The sequence below is a fragment of the Pristis pectinata genome, chromosome 19 (genome assembly GCF_009764475.1).
Source record: "Pristis pectinata isolate sPriPec2 chromosome 19, sPriPec2.1.pri, whole genome shotgun sequence".
NCBI lineage: Eukaryota > Metazoa > Chordata > Chondrichthyes > Rhinopristiformes > Pristidae > Pristis > Pristis pectinata.
The window spans coordinates 20,753,491-20,774,794 of NC_067423.1; the positions used below are offsets into that span (position 1 = coordinate 20,753,491).

General features: G+C 40.4%; 1 protein-coding gene across 1 annotated transcript in view; it reads left to right on the forward strand.

Annotated features, from left to right (window-relative positions):
- LOC127580562 (dynein regulatory complex subunit 6-like) overlaps window positions 1–21,304 on the forward strand; it is a 66,917-nt gene that overhangs the window by 10,345 nt on the left and 35,268 nt on the right. The window contains exons 4-6 of the mRNA XM_052034147.1: window positions 10,572–10,670; window positions 17,202–17,322; window positions 17,427–17,589. Of these exons, the coding sequence (XP_051890107.1) occupies window positions 10,572–10,670; window positions 17,202–17,322; window positions 17,427–17,589 (383 nt within the window). The remainder of the gene's footprint in view (window positions 1–10,571; window positions 10,671–17,201; window positions 17,323–17,426; window positions 17,590–21,304) is intronic.

Genomic DNA, 21,304 nt, shown 5'->3' on the forward strand with positions numbered 1-21,304 from the left:
GTCTTTTTGACTTTGTAGCTGTTCCTCTGACATGGGAAGTCCTCCATCTTGACTTTATATGATCTGGTGTATTGTGTGTGTCAAGTCACCACTTTCTTCTGCTGTGTCTGCTAGTCCTTTTTAGGCTATCTCCAGTTGTCTTTCTACACTTCTCTGCACATCTGGTTCAGCAGTGTCTCCGTTATTAAGAATACACTTCCCCTTTCATCTCTGAAGATCAGATCACCTCGAGTCCCTGGTTCATTTTTCATGTAACAGTTTGTTCTGAGAGATTTGAATTGTTCTCTTTCTGTCTTGTCTGAATCACTCACTGCAGGTTCTACATTTTCTCAGCTTGCCAGACAGCCTCATAAAGTCCTGAATCAGTGGCCAAGAAATTAGAATTTGCTTTGTAATCTTGATTGAATCCTCAGCACGTCTTGTGTCGTTGAGATAGGCTTGGTTAAGCATGTTAGTAAAATGCATTTCTTTGCCTGAATAGTACTGAATCTTCACGTATTATGCCTACATTCTCTGTAAATCTTTATCATTAGTGATGCATGTTAACAACCTGGATATACAGTAAGTGGGCAGGCCCTAAGGAATGTTGATAAACAGAGACCTTAGGATAAAGGTCCAGAGTTCCCTGAAAGTGGGAGCACAGGTAGATAGGTGGTGGAGAAAGTGTATGGCATGCCATCGACCAAGGAATAGAATATAAAAGCTGGAACATCATATTGCAACTTCACAAAACACTGGTTAGACTGCACTTGGAGTATTGTGTGCAGTACTGGTCACCACACTAAAGAAAGGATGTGATTGTGCTGGAGAAGGTGCATAGGAGATTCACCAGGATATTGCCTGGGTAGGGGGACTTCAGCTATAAGGAGAGATTGAATAGGCTGGGTTTATTTTCCCTGGATCAAAGGAGGCTGAGAGGTGACCTGAAAGAGGTATATATAATTATGAGAGCATAGACAGAGTAGATTGTGGGAGTCTTTTTCTCTTGGTGGGGGTGCCAAAAACAGGCATAGGTTTAGGTGAGATGGAGCAGATTTAAAGGGGATCTGATCTGATGTATAAAATTTTCACACAGAGAATGGTTGATATCTGAAACTCACTGCTAGAGGATATGGTGGAGGCAGATACAGTCACAATATGTAAAAAGCATTTAGGGAGACACATGAATAGGCAAAATGTAAGGATACGGACCTAATGCAGGCAAATGGGACTAGTATAGAGTCAGTCGGCATGGATATGGTGGGCTGAAGGGCCTATTTCTGGGCTCTATGACTCAAAAAAATAGTTTACCCATTTCTATGATGGTATTTTCACCATTCTTTCAACATGGAATTGAATTTTAGGAGCAGAGGCGTATTCATCACCGCACCTACACAAATACCTACTACAGATGGATTTCTATACAATATGTCATACATAGTTTTCTGAAGCATACTTCTTTCCAACTATATAAATAGAATTATCTTCATAGTGTTGACTAAGAGTACCCTCAGATATTCATAGGGTTACCAGCAGAGCCTCAGGAAGGGGGTCAGGGTATGGGGAAAGACACTGTTACTCAGTACCCACATACTACAAGACTATCCCCAGAACCATTTTCTCATAAAAGTAGCTGACAAAGTCAATATCAGCAATATCCCCTGAAGGTATTCTGAGGGAGAGTATATATAAGTATTTGGATAGACAGGGCCTGATTAGGGATAGTCAACATGGCTTTGTGTGTGGCAGGTCATGTCTAACCAATCTTATAGAGTTTTTCAAGGAGGTTACCAGGAAGGTTGATCAAGAGAAGGCGGTGGATATTATCTACATGGACTTTAGCAAGGCCTTTGACGAAGTCCCGCATGGGAGGCTGGTCCAGAAGGTTAAGTTGCTTGGCTTTCAGGATGAAGTAGTCAATTGGATTCAACATTGGCTTTGTGGGAGAAGCCAGAGAGTAGTAGTAGATGGTTGTCCCTCTGATTAGAGACCTGTGACTAGTGGTGTGCCGCAGGGATCGGTGCTGGGTCCATTGTTGTTCATCATCTATATTAATGATTTAGACGATAATGTGGTAAACTGGATCAGCAAATTTGCAGATGACACTAAGATCGGGGGTGTAGTGGACAATGAGGAAGGCTATCAAAGCTTGCAAAGTGATCTGGACCAGCAGTGAAAATGGGCTGAAAAATGGTAGATGGAATTTAATGCAGACAAGTGTGAGGTGATGCACTTTGGGAGACAAACCAGGTAAGACTTGCACAGTTAATGGTAGGGCACTGAGTTGTGCGGTAGACCAAAGGGACATGGGAATACAGATCCATAATTCTTTGAAAGTGGCATCACAGGTAGATGGGGTCATAAAGAGAGCTTTTGGCACATTGGCGTTCATAAATCAGGGCATTGAGTACAGGAGTTGGGATATTATGTTGAAGTTGTATAAGACGTTGGTGAAGCCAAACTTAAGAGTATTGTGTGCAGTTCTGGTCACCTACCTACAGGAAAGATATCAATAAGCTTGAAAGAGTCCAGAGAAAATTTACACAGATGTTGCTGGGACTTAAGGACCTGAGTTATAGGGAAGAGTTGAATAGGTTAGGACTTTATTCCCTGGAGCGCAGGAGAATGACGGGAGATCTTATAGAGGTAAACAAAATTATAAGGGGTATAGATAGGGTGAATGCATGCAGACTTTTTCCCCTCAGGTTGGATGAGACTAGAACTAGAGGTCATATGTTTAGGGTGAAAGGTGAAATACTTAAAGGGAATCTGAGGGAGAACTACTTCACTCTTAGGGTAGTGCGAGTGTGGAATGAGCTGCCAGCGGAAGTGGTGGATGTGGGTTCAATTGTAACATTTAAGAAAAGTTTGGATAGGTGCACGGATGAGAGAGGTATGGAGGGCTATGGTCCAGGTGCAGGCAGATGGGGCTAGGCAGAAGACCAGGCTGCATAGACAAGATGGGCTGAAGGGTCTGTTTCTGTGCTGTGGTACTCTATGACTCTATCACCATCAGAGCAAGCTTCTGTGGCTGAGTCTTCATGTATTAAGAAGGTAGATCAAGTGTAGATGAATGCAGGCCTGAGGTAGTTGTCAATTGAGTTTATGAATAATTTGAAATTCATCAAGATTGGAGAATCAAGTGACAACACTAAAATAATTAATTCTAGTGATAATAAAAAGAATGAATAAAATGAATAAGGAGCCATTAAATATATGAAGTAAGCAATTATAATTTGGATTTGGAGGTTCAGTTCTCCATTGAACTGGATGCTGAGGCTTGATATACCATTATTCAGCCTAACTGAGTGGTTTGGGCAAGAGTGGAATCAATAGCAAAGGAATGCAATTTATGGGATTGGAGTGTGTGTGAGGTGGGGTGGGATGGGATGGGATGGGGGCACCCATAACAATTGCCTTGGACTCCTCAACATTGAGTTGAAGGAAATTAAGGCTCATCTGTAACAAGGAAGCTGTTCCATTGATTATGATAAACACTGTAGTGATAACTCCTTGAAACAGATGCACAATATCCATTTGTCGAACACCTCTGCATTCATATCATTAAGAAATTGGTAAATGTTGCCATGTTCACCACGACAAGCAACTTCATCAATTTTCAGGTCTGAAGAAGATATCTGTTTTATATCTGCAATCTCTATTAGCCCCCGTCACTTTGTAAAAGTCGACCCGCGCTCTGTAATAAATCAGACAACAGCAGAACCAAAGAGTTTACGATTAATGCTTTATTAGTTTAACACTAGCGGGAGTGAGGGATACAGAGAAAGAATAAACAGTGTAACCCAAGCTCTGTATTAGACTAACTCAAAGATTCAATGCCAGGGTCCCTCTTTTATACTTAAAACAAAGAAGACTACGTGCTAAGTTTCACATACCAAGCTATTCTAACGATTTATTTTTTCTTAATTAGAATTATTTACTCTTTGCTTCATTATCTGTTATTTTCCTTATCTTTAAGCACTTTGTAACTCAGCAGCAGTTCATCATGTTACAATCTGAAGTCACAGACAGCTCCAGGCTCCAAGGACAACTGCTTATCGCAAAGACAGGATACTCCTTTCACTATCTACTTCTTTGATTTACACAAGACACCTGGACATCATGCATCTCAACTATAGTTAGGCCACAACAAGCTGAACAACATTAACCCTTACATTCTCAGTTACTTTTACAACTTTGTTATCTATTTAGTTAACTGTTTTCCTCTGGTTTAAATTATTGAGCTCCTTTCATTGTCACCAAACTCCTGTCATCACTTTGTTTATAGACTCAGCATGCTCTATGCTTTGACAGAAATCACTTAATTTATAACTTTTACAAACTAGTTAAAACTGGTCTGTCAATTGCCTGCCACAATAATTAATAATAAGTCAGGAATCATGGATCCATTTAAATACCACTGATATACAACTTTAAAGTAATAAAACTTGTTAGATTTCAGTGATTACACAGCAATGAACTTCCATTTGCTCCAAATTCCCATCACCACTAAATTTCTGTCAACATCATTTAACATATTCATTCAGTTCTGTACTCTCAGCTGGAATTCCAGTAGCAACACCTTCACTTATTCATAATGATTGAGAAGTTACTTTTTGAACACTCCTCATCCCACTGCTAACTCTGTTGTTTTTTGAGTCTTCAGTGGAATAATTGCAGACAACCCTTTGTAAGAGTAAGTAACAACTGTTTAAGAGCCTGTAGCTTATCCAATTTTTTTTTGACTTGCAACCAAACATTTTTCAGGGCGATAACTCTGTTTATAAATTCCAAGAGACTTTTTAAAAGAAAGGAATGGATTGCCCATCAAAATTCAACCTGGCCCGTTCTGGATGCCTACATGAATGAATGGATTTGCATATACCAACATAGTCTTGATTTTACTGGACTTGAGGGGATAGGGTATACAGACATGTTTTCCTCCTCTATCCACAAGGTCACCTAGCATGTGCATGCAGAGGAAAAATGTTGTCCACATTATAGGTCAAAGTTAATTTCTTCTGATCTCTGATGAAATTTCAGCAAAACCCCAGAAGAACGGAGTTAACAGTCATCTTTCTCAGGGGTTCTAGTGATCTTCCTGCCAGAGAATCCCTTGGAAATTCCAGGTACTTGTTTTTCGAAAAGATATTGGATATCTTTGCTTTTCTCAAAAATTGACATGGCTACTGCCTTATCACATAAGTTACTTATTTTTATTTATCCTCAGGATGTGGCCATTACTAGCAATGCTGGTATTTATTAATCATTCTTAGCTGTCCTGAAGAGGTGGTAGCAAGTCCCTCCAGGATCAAGAATTGGACCGTCCAACTGTGATTGGGGTTTGCAACCCCTGTTTAGGGATGGGGATTAGGTATCCTACCCAATACTCTGCCATTAACCCAGCTGCAGACTCAATCTTATTTGTGAGACTTAGCAGGATGCTTGTTGCCATGCACCATAAGTCCGTTCTAGTATTGGGATGTGCTGATGATGCTGTCGCTGTGAATCTTACAGGTAGTACACATTGCAGCCACAATATGTCAGCTAGAAGGTGGGGTTCTGATGTAGTGAACTGGCTTGTCTTGGATGCTGTCATTGAAAAGATTTTAGAGAGTTCAGTGAGTCACATACGCAAAAAAAAACCTGGCCTCTGACCTGGTCTTATGGACACTGGCCTGATGATTTTTTTTCATTATTGGTCAATCACAGATTATTGCTGTGAGTGAATCAGTGACTGAGATTGGATGTCAAATGTATATTTGAAACTTATTTACATATTTGAATACTACATACTTGAAAGCAGATAAATCCAGATACATTTCTGATCACAAATAATGCCTGGGAATGAAAGTTTACTGCATAATAAGGAGATGAAAGTTCAGTGCTAGCATAAGAGTAAAGGCTTGTAACAGTGCAGATTCCTGGCACAATCACAATCATTATATGGTGGAGTAGGGCTCCATTATAGAATTAGAGCTTATCTGGCAGCTGCTCCAGGCAATGTAAAGTATGATAAAGAGATTATCTAATGTCCAGAAGGTTGTTTGAAGTTCCTTTTTCAAATCCTACAATCTGAAGCTATTATCACTTTTGTAGATATAGATTCATACAGCACAGAAACAGGCTATTTGTCCCAAATGGTCCATGCAGATCAAGATTCCCATCTAAACTGGTCCCATATGCCCATGTTTGACCCATATCCCTCTAATCCTTTCCTATCCATGTACCTGTCCAAGTGCCTGTTAAATGTTGTTAATGTACCTGTCTCAAACACTTCCTCTAGCAGCTCATTCCATATACTGACCACCCTCTGGGTGAAAAGGTTGCCCCTATTAAATCTCTCCTCTCTCACTCTAAACCTATGTGCTCTAATTCTTGATTCCCCAACCCTGGGAAAAAGACTGTGTGCATTGACACTATTTATGTCCCTCATGATTTTATACACCTCTATAACATTACGCCTCATTCTCCTACACTCCAATGAACATAGTCTCAACCTGCTCAATCTTTCTCCATACCTCAGTCCCTCAAGTCCCGGCAACCACCTTGTAAATCTCTTCTGCGCTCCTTCCAGCTTAATGGCATCTTTCCTATAATAGGGTGACCAAAACTGAACATAATATTCCAAATATGGCCTCACCAACATCTTGTAACATAACATCCCAACTTTCCAGCTTCTATACTCAAGAGGCAGTGCCTCAAGAATGCTGCATCCATCACTAAAGGACCCTCACCATCCAGAACATATCTTCTTCTCGTTACTACCATCAGGGAGGAGGTACAGGAGCCTGAAGACCCACACTCAACGATTCAGAAACTGCTTCTTCCTCTCCACCATCAGATTTCTGAATGGTCTATTAACCCATGAACACTACCTTGTTATTCCTCTTTTTGCACAATTTATTTATTTTGTAATTTATAGTAATTTGTATATTTTTGCACTGTACTACTGCCGCAAAGCAACAAATCTCACACCATATAAGTCAGTGATAATAAGCCTGATTCTGATTCCAATACTCAGTGCCCTGACTGATGAAGGCCAGTGTGCTAAATGCCTTCACCACCCTGTCTACCTATGACACCACTTTCAGGGAACCACGTACTTGTAATCCTAGGTTCATCTGTTCTACAACACTCCCCAGGGCCCTACTGTTTTCTGTGAAAGCCCTACAGTGAATTGGAATTGGTTAATTATTGTCACATGTACTGAGGTACAGTGAAAAACTTTGTTTTACATACCATCCATACAGATCATTTCATTGCAACAGTACATTGAGGTAATTCAAGAGAAAACAATAACAGAATGCAGAATAAAGTGTTACAGTTACAAAGAAGGTGCAGTGCAGGCAGACAATAAAATGCAAGGCCATAATGAGGTACATTGTGAGGTTAAGAGTCCATCTTAATGTACCACAGGACCATTCAATAGTCTTATAACAGTGGGATAGAAGCTGTCCTTGAGTCCGGTGGTAGGTGCTTTCAGGCTTTTGTATATTTTGCCCGATGGGGTAGGTGGGGTCTTTGATTATGGTGGCTGCTTCACCAAGGCAGCGAGCGGTATAGACAGAGACCATGGAGGGGAGGCTGGTTTCTGTGATGTGCTGAGCTGTGTCCACAACTCTCTTCAGTTTCTTGCGGGTCCCGGGCAGAGCAGTTACCATACCAAGCAAGATGCTTTCTGTGGTGCATCTATAAATATTGGTGAGGGTCAAAGGGGACATGCCAAATTTCTTTAGCCTCCTGAGGAAAGAGAAGCGCTGGTACATTTTCTTGGCCATGGCATCTATGTGGTTGGACCAGGACAGGATGTTGGTGATCTTCACTCCTACGAACTTGAAGCTCTCAACCCTCTTGACCTTAGCACTGTTGATGTAAACAGGTGTGCACCACCCCCTTCTTGAAGTCAATGACTAGCTCTTTTGTTTTGCAGACATTAAGGGAAAGGTTGTTGTTATGACACCATGCCACTAGATTCTCTATCTCCTTCCTGTACTCCAACTTATCGTTACTTGAGATTCGGCCCACTACTGTGGTGTCATCTGCAAACTTGTGGATGGAGTTAAAGCAGAATCTGGCCATGCAGTTGTGATTGTATAGGGAGTAAGGTAGGGGGCTGAGGACGCAACCTTATGGGGCGCCAGTGTTGAGGATAATCATGGTGAAGGTGTTGCTGCCTGTCCTTATTGATTGTGGTCTGTTGGTCAAGAATTCAAGGATCCAGATGCAAAGGGAGGTGTTGAGTCCCAGGTCCATGAGTTTGGAGATGAGTTTGCTTGGAATTATAGAATTGAAGGCGGAAATGTAGTCAGTAAACAATAGTCTAATGTAGGTGTCTTTACTGTTCAGATGCTTCGGAGATGAGTGTAGGGCCAGGGAGATAGCATCTGCCATAAACCTGTTTCGATGGTAGGCACATTGCAGTGGGTCGAAGTTGTCTGGGAGGCTGGAGTTGATGTGTGCCATGACCAGTCTCTCAAAGCACTTCATGATGGTGGATGGTAGAGCCACTGGGTTGTAGTTATTGAGGCATGTAACCTTATTTTTCTTAGGTACTCGTCTTCCCAAAATGCAACACCTTGCACTTATCCGAATTAAACTTCATTTACCATTCGTCGGTCCACTTACCCAGGTGATCAAGGTCCCGCTGTAATTCCTGATAACCGTCTTCACTGTCTACAACACCACCTATTTTAGTGTCATCTGTAAACTTACTAACCTTGTACATTCTCATCCAAATCATTGACATAGATGACAAATAGCAATGGATCTAGTGCCAACCCCTGGGGAACACCACGAGTCATGGGCCTCCAGTCCAAAAAAGAACCTTCCACCATGACCCTCTGCTTCCTACCATCAAGCCAATTATATATCCAATTAGTAGCTCTCCATGGATTCCATGTGATCTAACTTTCCATAGCAGCCTACCATGCAAAAGAGACTACGTCTAACACCCTGCCCTCAACTTTCTTAGTTACTTCCTCAAAAAAGTTTGTGCAGGTTTTAACTGACAGCTTCCCACCCATGAGGATTGTTCCAGGAAAAACACAAATACACTCTATTATGGCTGGTTCTTCCAATTTCCTTTAATTACTTTTCCCAACCTACGCAACCTGGCACACATTAAGCACTAGGAACAACAAATTAGCTCATAGTTGTTTCTCAAATAGAGTTTATAGTATATTCTGCCATTGGGGCATGCATGTAATCTTATTTTCACTTAGGGAGTGAAATTTTTCTGTCAATAACTTTAGCAAGAAAGCTAATGTTAACAGATGGAATTTTATTCCTCTTTCACTTGGTACCAAAAGAATTGTGCTAAAGAAGAATCCTTAAAGGATCTAGCCTGTTTACCTACCTTAAAGATGTTAATCTACATTTGAACATTCTAACTCTTCATATGGCATAGCTCATGTCCTTACAATGATTTCTTAAGAATCATGTGAACATCCTTCTGGACCAAGATTATGTGTCAGATAAATGCTGGACAGGTGAGAATGGAAAATTATGTGGGCTTTGTATCCCTGTATCCCTGGTTTCCTACTCATTTCGCTGCTTGTAGTAATGCTTACACCAGGTGCTAGGAGCAGTCATGCAAATCTAAGAAAGTCTGTTCACATAAGCTAATAAAAATAATATTGTGTATAGTATTTTCATTTATTGCTGCCTTAGCAATGTTGGGCACTAGTCATGACAGCATTTTACAGCATCAATATTGTTTGGTTTAGTGAGTGAAATTGATTTGTTGCTGGTAATAGATTTTGCCAGTACAGCACGGAAACAGGTCCTTCAGACCACTTAGTCCAGCCAACCATCAGGCACCCATTTACACTAACCCTACACTAATTCCTATTTAATTTTCCCCACATTTGCCCCAGATTCTACCACTGACATAGACACTGGGGCCAATTTAAAGGGGCCAACTAACTCACTTATTTGCACATCTTTGGGAAGTGGGAGAAAACTGGAGCACACAAAGGAAATGCATGTAATCACAGGAAGAATGTGCAAACCCTACACAGATAGCACTGGAGGTCAGGATTGAACCTGGGTTGCTGGAGCTGTGAGGCACAACGTTTAGTTCACAGAATGTTCACTGGTAAACATCTTAGTAATCCAGCTGGCACCTAGTCCTTTTAAAGGTGCTCTCTTTGTCTGAGTAATTAGAATTTGTCTGAGTAATTTGATCTTTGGCTCTCTGCAGGAGCTTCCCTGGTGCTACTCAGTGGAAGCTGTATAAAACTGACCTCAGGAAGTTTTCTGAACGTAACAGCAGCTTGGATGGATATCCTACAACCACATTTGTGATGATGTTGCTCCCAAAAAAGGGTATTCTGTGTGTTTTTGTGAAGTGTGTGCAGAGTTAGCCATTATTTGTTGATTCGCAGATTAAAATGCATGTAGAAAAAGATGTTCCTACTTGCTAGTGGCCAATACAAGTTTTCAGATTTTCTGTGCACTCAGCAAACACCGAGCACCTTTTATTGCACTGTTAATCTAAAAATCATATTGTTGTTTCTTCTGACATACACAGATAAAATGTATTCACATTAACTTAGGTTTAAGTTATGTTTTCTGTATTTTTTGTTTAGATCTCAGTGAGAGGTTTTAAGTCATTAGGAATTGCTTGCAATGAAATTGAGCACCTTGTTATCAATGATATGGCAACACTTACCACCAGTTGCATCACAGTAAGTGCAGTATTATTTTATCAACTATATAATGATAACAGTACTTCTTTAATTTGCTATTTGAACCAAAATACCTTCCCTCATTTTAAAATTTTAATTGATGGGTATAAGAATATTTGTTTGAAATGTTTTGTTTGCTTCGAGAGAATGAACTTGAACCACAAAAAGCAAAATACTGCAGATACTGGAAACCTGAAATAAAAACAAAAAAAATTGGAAATACTCAGCAGGCAAGGCAACATCTGTGGAGAAAGAAACAGAGTTAATGTTTCAGGTTGTTGACCTTTCATAAGGTTTATTTAACTTTTCTCAGATTTGATGAATGTTCATTAAGCTGAAATGTTAATTCAGTTTCTCTCTGCACAGATGATGTCTGACATTTTGAGTATTTCTAAAATTTTCTGTTGATATATCTGAAAAGTTCTCTTTTCTAAAAAAAACCCTCAGACACAAAGGACTAATTTTCTTGCACTCTATCTTCTTTCTGCATGGCATTATTACCTCTTTATATGTGATGTTCACATTTAGAATTTTTCATTCCTCAACAATGCTATCCTTTAACTTCATATTTTACAATTTGTCAATTGTTATTACAGAGCCTCACATCTTGAGTTCCAGCTTTTACTTTGCAGGTTGTTTATTGACAGCTGCTATCTTTTCTGCCTATCTGACTCATTGTCTTACTGGATTCTATATCAGGTGAGATTTTACTGTATTGCTTTATATGTTCCTTATGGAACGAGCAGGTAAGAGTGTCATTTTCTTTAATCACTTGTGTTGGTTTCCTAATGAGATACAGCAATCATTATTAATTTATGTACTTCTAACAGACCTCTTCCTGGTCTTGGTACAAAATCTTATCCTGTGGTCTCAAAGTTATTCAGTTTATTAAAGGCATTGAATATGCATCTTTTGCTAAACCCCCATTTTATGAGGTTCAGTCAATAGGTGCAAATTATTTTTTTCTTTTGATATTGACTCCCTATAAGATGGCTAATGTAAGGACCAGTATACCAGACAAGGCTGAGTAAAGGACCGATCTCTGAATGACAGCAATGTGTTATGATGATTATTGTATCTCCAGAGCCACCTTGCCCGTACTATTGGCGCCAGTTTGGACTGACTGCATTGACCATCAATGACCTTCAGGAAAGTACTAAGAGTTGGATCATCCTGAGGCTAGCAGGATCAGAACTAAAGGGTGCTGTATAGCTGTGAGGGCAGTAGATCTAGTTTTGTATGAAGGATTTCTTTAAAAAAAATTAACTTTGGTGTAGGCTATTTGTCAGGCAGCAACCACTCCTAGAAAATCTGAATGACACAGGCCAGGGGCTTGCCTTGTTCAGGGGGGCACAATTTCAGAAAAGGGCCCTCGAACAAGAACTATATCCCTTATTTATGAATTCTAGGACATCCCTATTGAGGTTGAGGTTATCTTTCATCTATTTTGGGAACATGAATCATAGCAATGAAAATCTGATCCTTTTATACCCAGATTCCACCCAGCAGGTTCATCATGGACTAATTTCTTAATATGTTAAGCAGGAGTGTTGTTAAACTTTGAATGCCATTGGACATGACCAGGCACTGGTAAGTAACTGTTTACAAGTGTTTATTGAATGAATAAAACAGATATATCCATAACAGATGATTTTGTAAAAAATGTAGGCCCAAATTCTCTTTCAGTCTTTAATGTGTTGAGATAAAATGGCAAGCAAATATGGACACAATTTGGATACCTTCACTTACCTTTAGATATCAGTAAATGCAGTCATCACTTAAGACATTAGAAATAGTATCAAAAAGGTACTTAGATTAATGGATGGTACCCCTCAAATCAACCACAGGTGAATCATAATGGACAGATAAAGCAAATGGAGTAATGGATAAAACATTATTCAGAGCTGTGTGCCAGAGAAATCTCTACCCATCAATGCCATAGAAACTTGATAGTGTATTAACAGTCAAGGAACTCTGTAAAGCAATCCATGACCTAGCAAATGGGAACTGTCCTGGAAAGGATAGAGTTCCACCTGAACCAATCAAATGTGTGAAAACGTCTCTGCTAGAGCATCTCCACAAGCTCCTCTGCTTGTGCTGGAAGGAAGGTGCAATCGTACAAGATATGAAAAATTCCATTATTGTCACATGATATCAGAACAAAGGTGACAGAAGCGACTACAATGATCTCCTTCCTCAACATCACAGCTAAACTCTTTGCATGTGTTGTCCTCAATAGGCTCCACATCCTTTTAGAGGGAGTTTATCCTGAGTCACACGTGACTTCCAAGCAGAACAGTCAACCAGTGACAAGATCTTCTCCCTGAGGCATCTGCAGGATAAATGCAGACAACACAGAAAACCACTGTATATTCTGCATAACTAGAAGTAGGTTTAGCCCATTTAGCTCCTCATGCCTGCTCCACCATTCAATAGGATCATAGCTGATCTTCCACTTCAGTGCCACTTTTCTGTATGAACCCCATGTTCCTTGATTCATTTAATATCCAGAAATTTATCACTCTATCTTGAAGCTATATGTGGAATGCGGATGCATTGAATAAAACTAGGTGTACAGTATAAATCCATTGTGTTGACAACCCAGATGAATGAATGTGTGGATAATGTACAGATATCACACTATAAAAATACATAACTTTCACATAAATTATCTAAGGAAATTAATAAGATAGCAAAGATCTCAGATGCTAAAGACTCTTGCATGGGCTGGTATTCCAAGTATCCGTACTTTGCTGATCATTGATCAGATGGACAGGCCACATGATTAAAATACCAAATGAGGAATTGCCAAAGAATACCTTTCATAATGACCTAGAACCTTCTTGGGAAGGTCAGATGAAATATCTCAAGGTCTACCTCAAGACACCTCAAGTAAATTGTTTGTTTTTCTGAACTGGTCTAGAGCTGAGTATCACTTTAAGTTACTTACTAACTTTGGTCTCCAAGCATCAACTAAACACAAAGGTTTATTGTGACATTTGGTCTACAACTGTATTGTGAATGAGGTACAAACAATGTTACAGGGACATAATATTATGATACAGTCCCTATAAGACAACCTGCCAGTCTTAAAGTAGCACTTTCCATAGCAGCTAAGGATTTCAACATTGATCTGGATTCTTGAGTGGATCCTGTTCACAATAGTTCCACCTGGCAATTTCTCATTCATGCTGGAGATACAGTCTATAAATGAAGAAAAACTACTGAGGCAGAATCACAAACAGCATGAAACTTGCAATAGCAGTGTGCTCTCTGTAAGTCATACAGCTCCTAGCAGCATCTCTGACTTAGTGTCTCACAGGCGGTTTAAAGCACAAACTGACATGACCAATCTAGCCTGACTCCTGTGCTCATAGAAACTAAACCAACCAGTGATGATCTGGTCATTTTCAAACTCAAAGGACAAACAACAACTTCAACAAATAAATGTACATTCAGGATGGATCCTAATCAAATCAGCACCCACCAGAATCTGAAAACACTGCAAGGTGGCCCCATGTCTGAAACTGGAATGCATGGCAATCTTGGGTTAGCTCATTGTAGAGTGATTATCCATCCCTAATTGGTAAGGGCAGTCCTGGCCTAAGAGATCCAGTTTCTGTCCCCACACTTAACCCTCTGACAGTATTTTCCTGAAGTCCCATTTGAGACAGAATTAGTGGGGTTAGTGGAGAACTGCCCATGCTCATAGCTGACCTTAGAAGAAAATTTGTATATATCTTATGCAGTTTTCCCATCCAAAACTGGTTGTCCAAGCCAGCTCCAAGGCCATGGCAAGGCTTTGCATGTTACTGAAGCTAGAATGAGTCTTGCCCACAAGTGCTGTAAAGCTTTGACAATTTCAGTTGGGAATGTCAGAAACATTCAGAAACTTTTAAAACTATTCAATCTGTTAAAAAAAATGTTGCAGCTAGTAGAGCTGTTGCTTCACAGTTCCAGAGACCTGGGTTCAATACTGACCTTGGCTGCTATGTGTGTATGTGGAATTTGCATGTTCTCCTGTTGACCCCGTGGATTTCCTCCAGGTGCTTCAGTTTCCTCCCACATTGCAATGGCATGTGGGTTGGTAGGTCAACTGGCCACTATAAAATTCTCCCTAATGTGTAGGTAAGTGGGGAGAAAAATATGGGATTAATGTAGTATTAGTGCAAATGGGTAGACAATTGGTGTACACTTGGTGGGCTTAAGTGCCTGTTTCCATGCTGCATCTCTCTATGACTCAATAAAAAGTGTTTTTAAAAAATAAAAGTATCTAAAACAATTGAAGATATTTAAATACACTTAAAAAACATTTAAATTGAGTAAGTGAAATTTAAACAAAATCAGAATTAACTACTACTTATCTTAGTCCCTTGATATTGTTTCCCTCCATTGGAAAGGTAAGTGGTAAGGAATTACCACAATTTTCCACTCCCTTTCTGGAGTTCACCATGGGAGTGCGCTTAATAAAACCACAAACAATTGCCAGTAACTTTGGGTCTTGTTCCTCTTCGTGCAGATGCACAGAAATGCATACATTAATCTTAATTAAGTGAAATAATTTTGATGAACAGCAACCGTTTCAGAGAGATACCTCTGCAAAATCTGGAGTGCCGTATCTACATTGTGGCTCATCTTGGTCAGTAGCTAAAAATAGCAATAGTAATCTGAAACATAATTACTTTGGCAGTGTGATAAAGGTGAGAGATTAGGCACAGCGACCCACTCACACCAACCATGCAACATGCTTCCACATTGGCAGCTGACAATAGGAGTTTCCAAAAATAAATTGGTACTTTCTGGTTCCAGGGTTCTTCCTTCTATACTCACAATGTACCTAGAGTATATTTAGACTGAGGATTACGAGGCACACCTGTTTCCAGATCGTTCAAGCAAGAGGAAGTAGGTAGTTTGTATTATCAAGAGTACTAAATTTCAACAATATGCTTTCACCTAAGAATTATTTTTGCAGTGATTTATTGACATTCTGGATTTAATTTGATACCACTAAATGATTTAACCTGCAACCACCCACTTCTCCAGTTCCCCAAATATCAAATTGATAGTTTTTCATAAGCAGGTGTGGCATGTGCTATAATATTATCCTTGTCACTATTATCCTGAAAAGTAGGTGGAGCATCAAGATGCAGCAGTACAGGCAGAACTTCAAGGTATTTTGGTTCCAAGTGAGATTATGCACCCACTAAATATATCAGTTTATGAAGAATGGCAATGAAAGCAACTATTATGTTTAATTTTTCATAGCACTAGCTCCTTTAAACTCACAGCAAGGTGACATTGAGATGAAGTTATCTGTGTTTTTCCCAGTGTCCCGATAGTAAGCTATGGTACCCATCTTGTTTTCTGTCTCCTGCAGAGAACTGTCTCAACTTGCCTTTCAGGAATGTAGACTGTGTGTCACCACATGAAGAGGATCTTACAAATCAATATGGAATATGTTGTCACGAGGCATTCAATGCTTTGAAATTTACCTTCATTGACCTTCCACAGAAAAAGAATTCCTTTTAAGTGGAAAGATCAATTCATTGCTCAAGTAAAGACTTCACTAAGAGCAGCTAGAATAATACCAGAGATGCAGCACTGCAATGCATATATCCCACCTGCAAATAAAGAATTAGTTCCTCAACCAAAATCCATCAGGATACATGACAACAAATCATTCACCTTTTATTTGACCACATCAGTAACTGTGAGCAACAAATAAGTGGACTACTTCTTAACTATATTCTAAGTCCAAATTTCCACAGAGATTCACCATTGATAGGAGTTGCAAATCACTACTCATGTGCCACAATTACAACTGAAAGGAAACTTCCAAACAAAGATTGGGGAGAATTCAAAGTGTGTGAATTTACTGAGACAGGCAAAATTAAACTGTTAATCATTGTGATGATGGGTCAGATTATATAGGTCTTTAATTTAGAAAGATCTATTGAACAGAAAAAAATGTCTTGGACCATAATAAAATAAAAATGCAGATACTAGAAATTTGATAAAAATAGAGAAAACTGGAAAAACTCATTAGGTCAAGGCAGCATCTGTAGAAAGAGAAACAGACTTAAGAGAACCAATGTTCTAACAAAGGATCTTCAACCTGAAGTAATTCTGTTTCTCTTTTCACAGATGCTGCTTGATGTGCTGAGTGTTTCCAGCATTCTCTGTTTTTATGTCTTGGACCTTAAGTCTGCTGCTTTGTTCCTTAATTAAGCAAGATCTTTGAAGCAAATGTTACACACAAAAATAATTCAGGAATAACTTTTTTTCAAATTGCTTATCTTTTATGAAAACTATTCCAAATATGTTTTGATGAATGGTCATCAACCTAAAATGTTAACACTGTTTCTCTCTTCACAGATACTGCCTGACATACCGAGAATTTCCATTATTTTCTGTTTCTCAGAATCTGCATTTTTTGCTTTTTGGTTATTAATCCAATCATTTATTTGTTTTCTGTTTTTGTCACCAAGAAACCCAATCATAATGAGGACCATTTTTAATTTTTTCTTAAAGGCTCTGGTGGGTTACTATGACAACCTCACAACAGTTTCACTTCTTTCTTCTCCACATATATCTGATGCAGCTATTAAAGCACTTGTCCAAGGCAACAAGCTTACCACATTTAAAACTGAAGGTTTGACAAATTATGGAGTACCTTATTATATCAAATTCTTTTACAAACTACTTCTTTAACTAACAGAACTCTTGGACTATAACCCTTCTGTTTTGTCACAATAGGTAATAAACGTATTACTGATGCAAGCTTCAAAATCTTCAGCACCAGTTGCCCAAATCTGAATCACATCTATGTGGCAGACTGCAAAAAGATAACAGACAACAGCTTGAAATTCATATCAACACTGAAAAACATCATTGTGTTGAATATTTCAGACTGTGTAAGGTAATAATGTTTCATAAACTGTTAGCTATTTAGGACTCTTCAAGAACATTTTATATCCTGTTTTTCTATTCCAAAAACATATTTCAGTCATAATGTTTAAAATATTTTAGTGTTAAAGATCTAGAGCCATGGCACCTACAAACTTGGTTAGGTTTTCCATTCTCATCAAATTTTCAAATTCTCAGTTCAGATACTAATGGGTTAGGCTTTCCAATCTCATCAAATTCTCAAATCCTCAGTTTACTTCTTTTGAGTGCTGATTTTGGCTAATAGCTAAGGAGTACATTTCTTGTGAGTTCATTTGGACAATCAAAGGAGCTTGCTGGTTTCAGGGCTGGGATATCCAGCATTGTGACAATTCTTGAAAACTGCTATCAATCAAAAGGGAGCTACATGACATATGGACAAAGTGTACTCGTATATCATTGAGGAGAAATCCATCATTTGAAGATATAATCTAGAGGTGCTATTGAAGAAGATGGAACAAAAGCAGATACCCTGTTTTGAGACTATAGCTGTACGTCTTGCGTGGGTGGAGACTGACTGAGCTAGCAGGTTCTCACATTGTAAGGCTGCAGGATCAAAGGAGAAAGAACTCCATAACAATCCAGTGGGTCAGCACTCCTTAAAGAAAGCAAAACCATCAAAACCAGATGGGAAGAATACATCACTACATTCCTGAATCATGAGTAACCCATATCAATTGCCATTATTGAAACCATCCCTCAACATTCTGAAAGAAGGTCACTTGTAGACATCCCTGTCCACAAAGAAGTAAAAAACACCATCATGCACATTGAGAACAATAAGGCTGCTGGACCAGACTGTATACCAGCTGAAGTTTTCAAGGTTAAAGGTAAAGAACTGGTATAGAAGTTCTTCCAACTTGTTCTTTTTTCAAATCTTCAGATTCCAGTGGGCTTACAAAATTCCAATATTGCCACAAAAAATATGTTAGAGTGTGGAAATTACCAAGGCATTACGTTCCTCTTTACATGAAAAATTCTTGCTTGTATCCTCTTAAAACTTAGTATTTCCCCTTGCTGAAGTAATCCTGCTGGAATCTCAGTGCAGTTTCAGACCATGCCACAGGTCAACTGACACAATTTTAGTTGCCTGCCAAATCCAGGAAAAATGTTGGGAACAAAATCAGGACTTGTACATGACTTTCACTGACTTGACAAAGCTCTTTGATGCTGTCAGTCATGAAGCTCAGTGGAAGATGCTGGCCAGATCTAACTGTCCTCCAAAATGTTTAAGGTCATATGGTTTCTTCATGATCATCTTACTCCACTGTTCTCTGTAATAGCCTGGAGAAAGAACAATTTGTTATCCAAACTGGGATTAAGCAAGGTTGGATTATTATCCATTGACTCCATTCTAGCATTCTTTATTGCCCTCATTAAAGATTGTCTTCCTGGGATTGATGTCTAATAGAGAATAAATGGACGGCTCATTAAATGTCATCATTTCCACACAATGACTAGAGTCTTCAAAGCAGCCATTATCAATCTTTGGTATGCCAATATTCCCGCAAAACTGGCGTGACACCATGAATGATCTTCAGTCAGTACTGAATCATATAGAGTCATAGAGTGTACAGCACAGAAATGTCTGTGCCAACCTTTTTGCCCATTTTCATTAATCCCATTTGCTCGCCTTATTTCCACATCCTTCTATGCCTTGCCTACTTAAATGTCTGTTTAAATGTCTCTTAAACATAATGATTGTATCTGACTCCATCACTCCTCTGGCAGTCAATTCCAGATATCAACCGCTCTGAGCGTAAAAAACTTACCCCTCAAATCCCCTTTAAGACTCATTGCTCTCATCTTAAACCTATGCCCTCTTGTTTTTGATACCCCTACCATGGGAAAAATATTCTATCTATCTTATCTATGCCCCTTATAATTTTATATACCACTCTCAGGTCACTCCTCAGTTTCCTTCAGTCGAGGCAAAGCAAACCCAATCTCTTCCCATAACTAATGTCCTCCCATCCAGGCAACATCTTTGTGAATCTCCTCTGCACTCTCTTCAGCTCAACTACATCCTTCCTATGATGTGGTGACCAGAACTGCACATAATACCAATATTTTGTAAAGTTGCAACATAGTGTCCCAGTTTTGTATATTCTATACCCTGACCTGTGAAGGGAAGGATGCAGTATGCCTTCTTCACCATCCTACTACCAAACTACTCTCTCACCCTACCTCATGCCTAGTGCATGATCCACTATAAATCACTATTGAGAGACTGACCAGCCAAAGCAATAGTGTTGACCTAAGCATTCTAGACACAATTTGCGTAATGGAGTTCAGCTGATTGTCAGATTGGTGCACTGTTCCCTGCTATGGGGAACTTAGTATGAATAAAGTAACATAGTTAAAAATACAAAAGGTAATAAGGAGAAAATTACTCAAAAGTTAAAATCAGCAGTTTTAAAAAAGTATGGCCTAACAATTCTCGTATACCCAAAAGGTGTGTTTGATAAGTGTAGGGGTAGGGTAACAAGCTTTTATAGTGACTTGGAAATTGCTATGGACAGCTTATAACTGCATGCAAATATTATGCTCTTGTGGCGACTCACCGTCTAGTCGGGCGAACCGGCTCGGCAGTCGGGTCGCGCGGCCTCGGAAAGACTAGGCCTGCCGCCATCTTGGGCCTCGTCGCTCCGACACCGCGCGACCCGACTGCCGAGCCGGTTCGCCCGACTAGACGGTGAGTCGCCATACAACCCCCCCCAGTTCTGGCGAGACAGTCCCCAAGGTCCGTGGGCTGTGCCAGCTGCCGCTTAGGGGGGCGGCCTCTGCGTCGCAGCGTGGCAACCTCGACAGGCTGTTGCAGATCCAAATGAGCCGGTTTGAGGCGGTCCGCCATGAAAACCTGTTCCCTGCCTCCAATGTCCAAAATAAAAGTGGATCCGTTATTCCGTATGACTCGGAACGGTCCCTCATATGGTCGTTGCAATGGCACCCGAGGTGTGCCCCTGCGAACGAAAACAAACTTACAGTCCCGTAGTCTCTGGGCTGCATTAGCGAACCTGCTAGGGACGCAGCTGCACACCACCACGGCCTACCATCCTCAATCGAACGGGTTGGTGGAACGTTTTCACCGCCATCTGAAATCGGCCTTGATGGCCCACCTGAAGGGTCCTAACTGGGTTGACGAGCTCGGCATACGCACTGCCCCCAAAGAAGACCTCCGCACTTCGTCAGCTGAGCTTGTATACGGGGCGCCACTAGTTGTCCCTGGGGATTTCATACCTGCCCTTCGGGACCAAGGGGAACAACCCCCAGCAGTCCTACAAAGACTGCGCGAGAAGCTTGGCGCCTTGGCCCCGATTCCCACCTCATGGCACAGTCAAGCCCCATCCTGCCAGCCCAAGGAACTACGGGACTGTAAGTTTGTTTTCGTTCGCAGGGGCACACCTCGGGCGCCATTGCAACGACCATATGAGGGACCGTTCCGAGTCATACGGAATAACGGATCCACTTTTATTTTGGACATTCGAGGCAGGGAACAGGTTTTCATGGCGGACCGGCCCATTTGGATCTGCAACAGCCTGTCGAGGTTGCCACGCCGCGACGCAGAGGCCGCCCCCCTAAGCGGCAGCTGGCACAGCCCACGGACCTTGGGGACTGTCTCGCCGGTTCTGAGGGGGGTTGTGTGGCGACTCACCATCTAGTCGGGCGAACCGGCTCGGCAGTCAGGT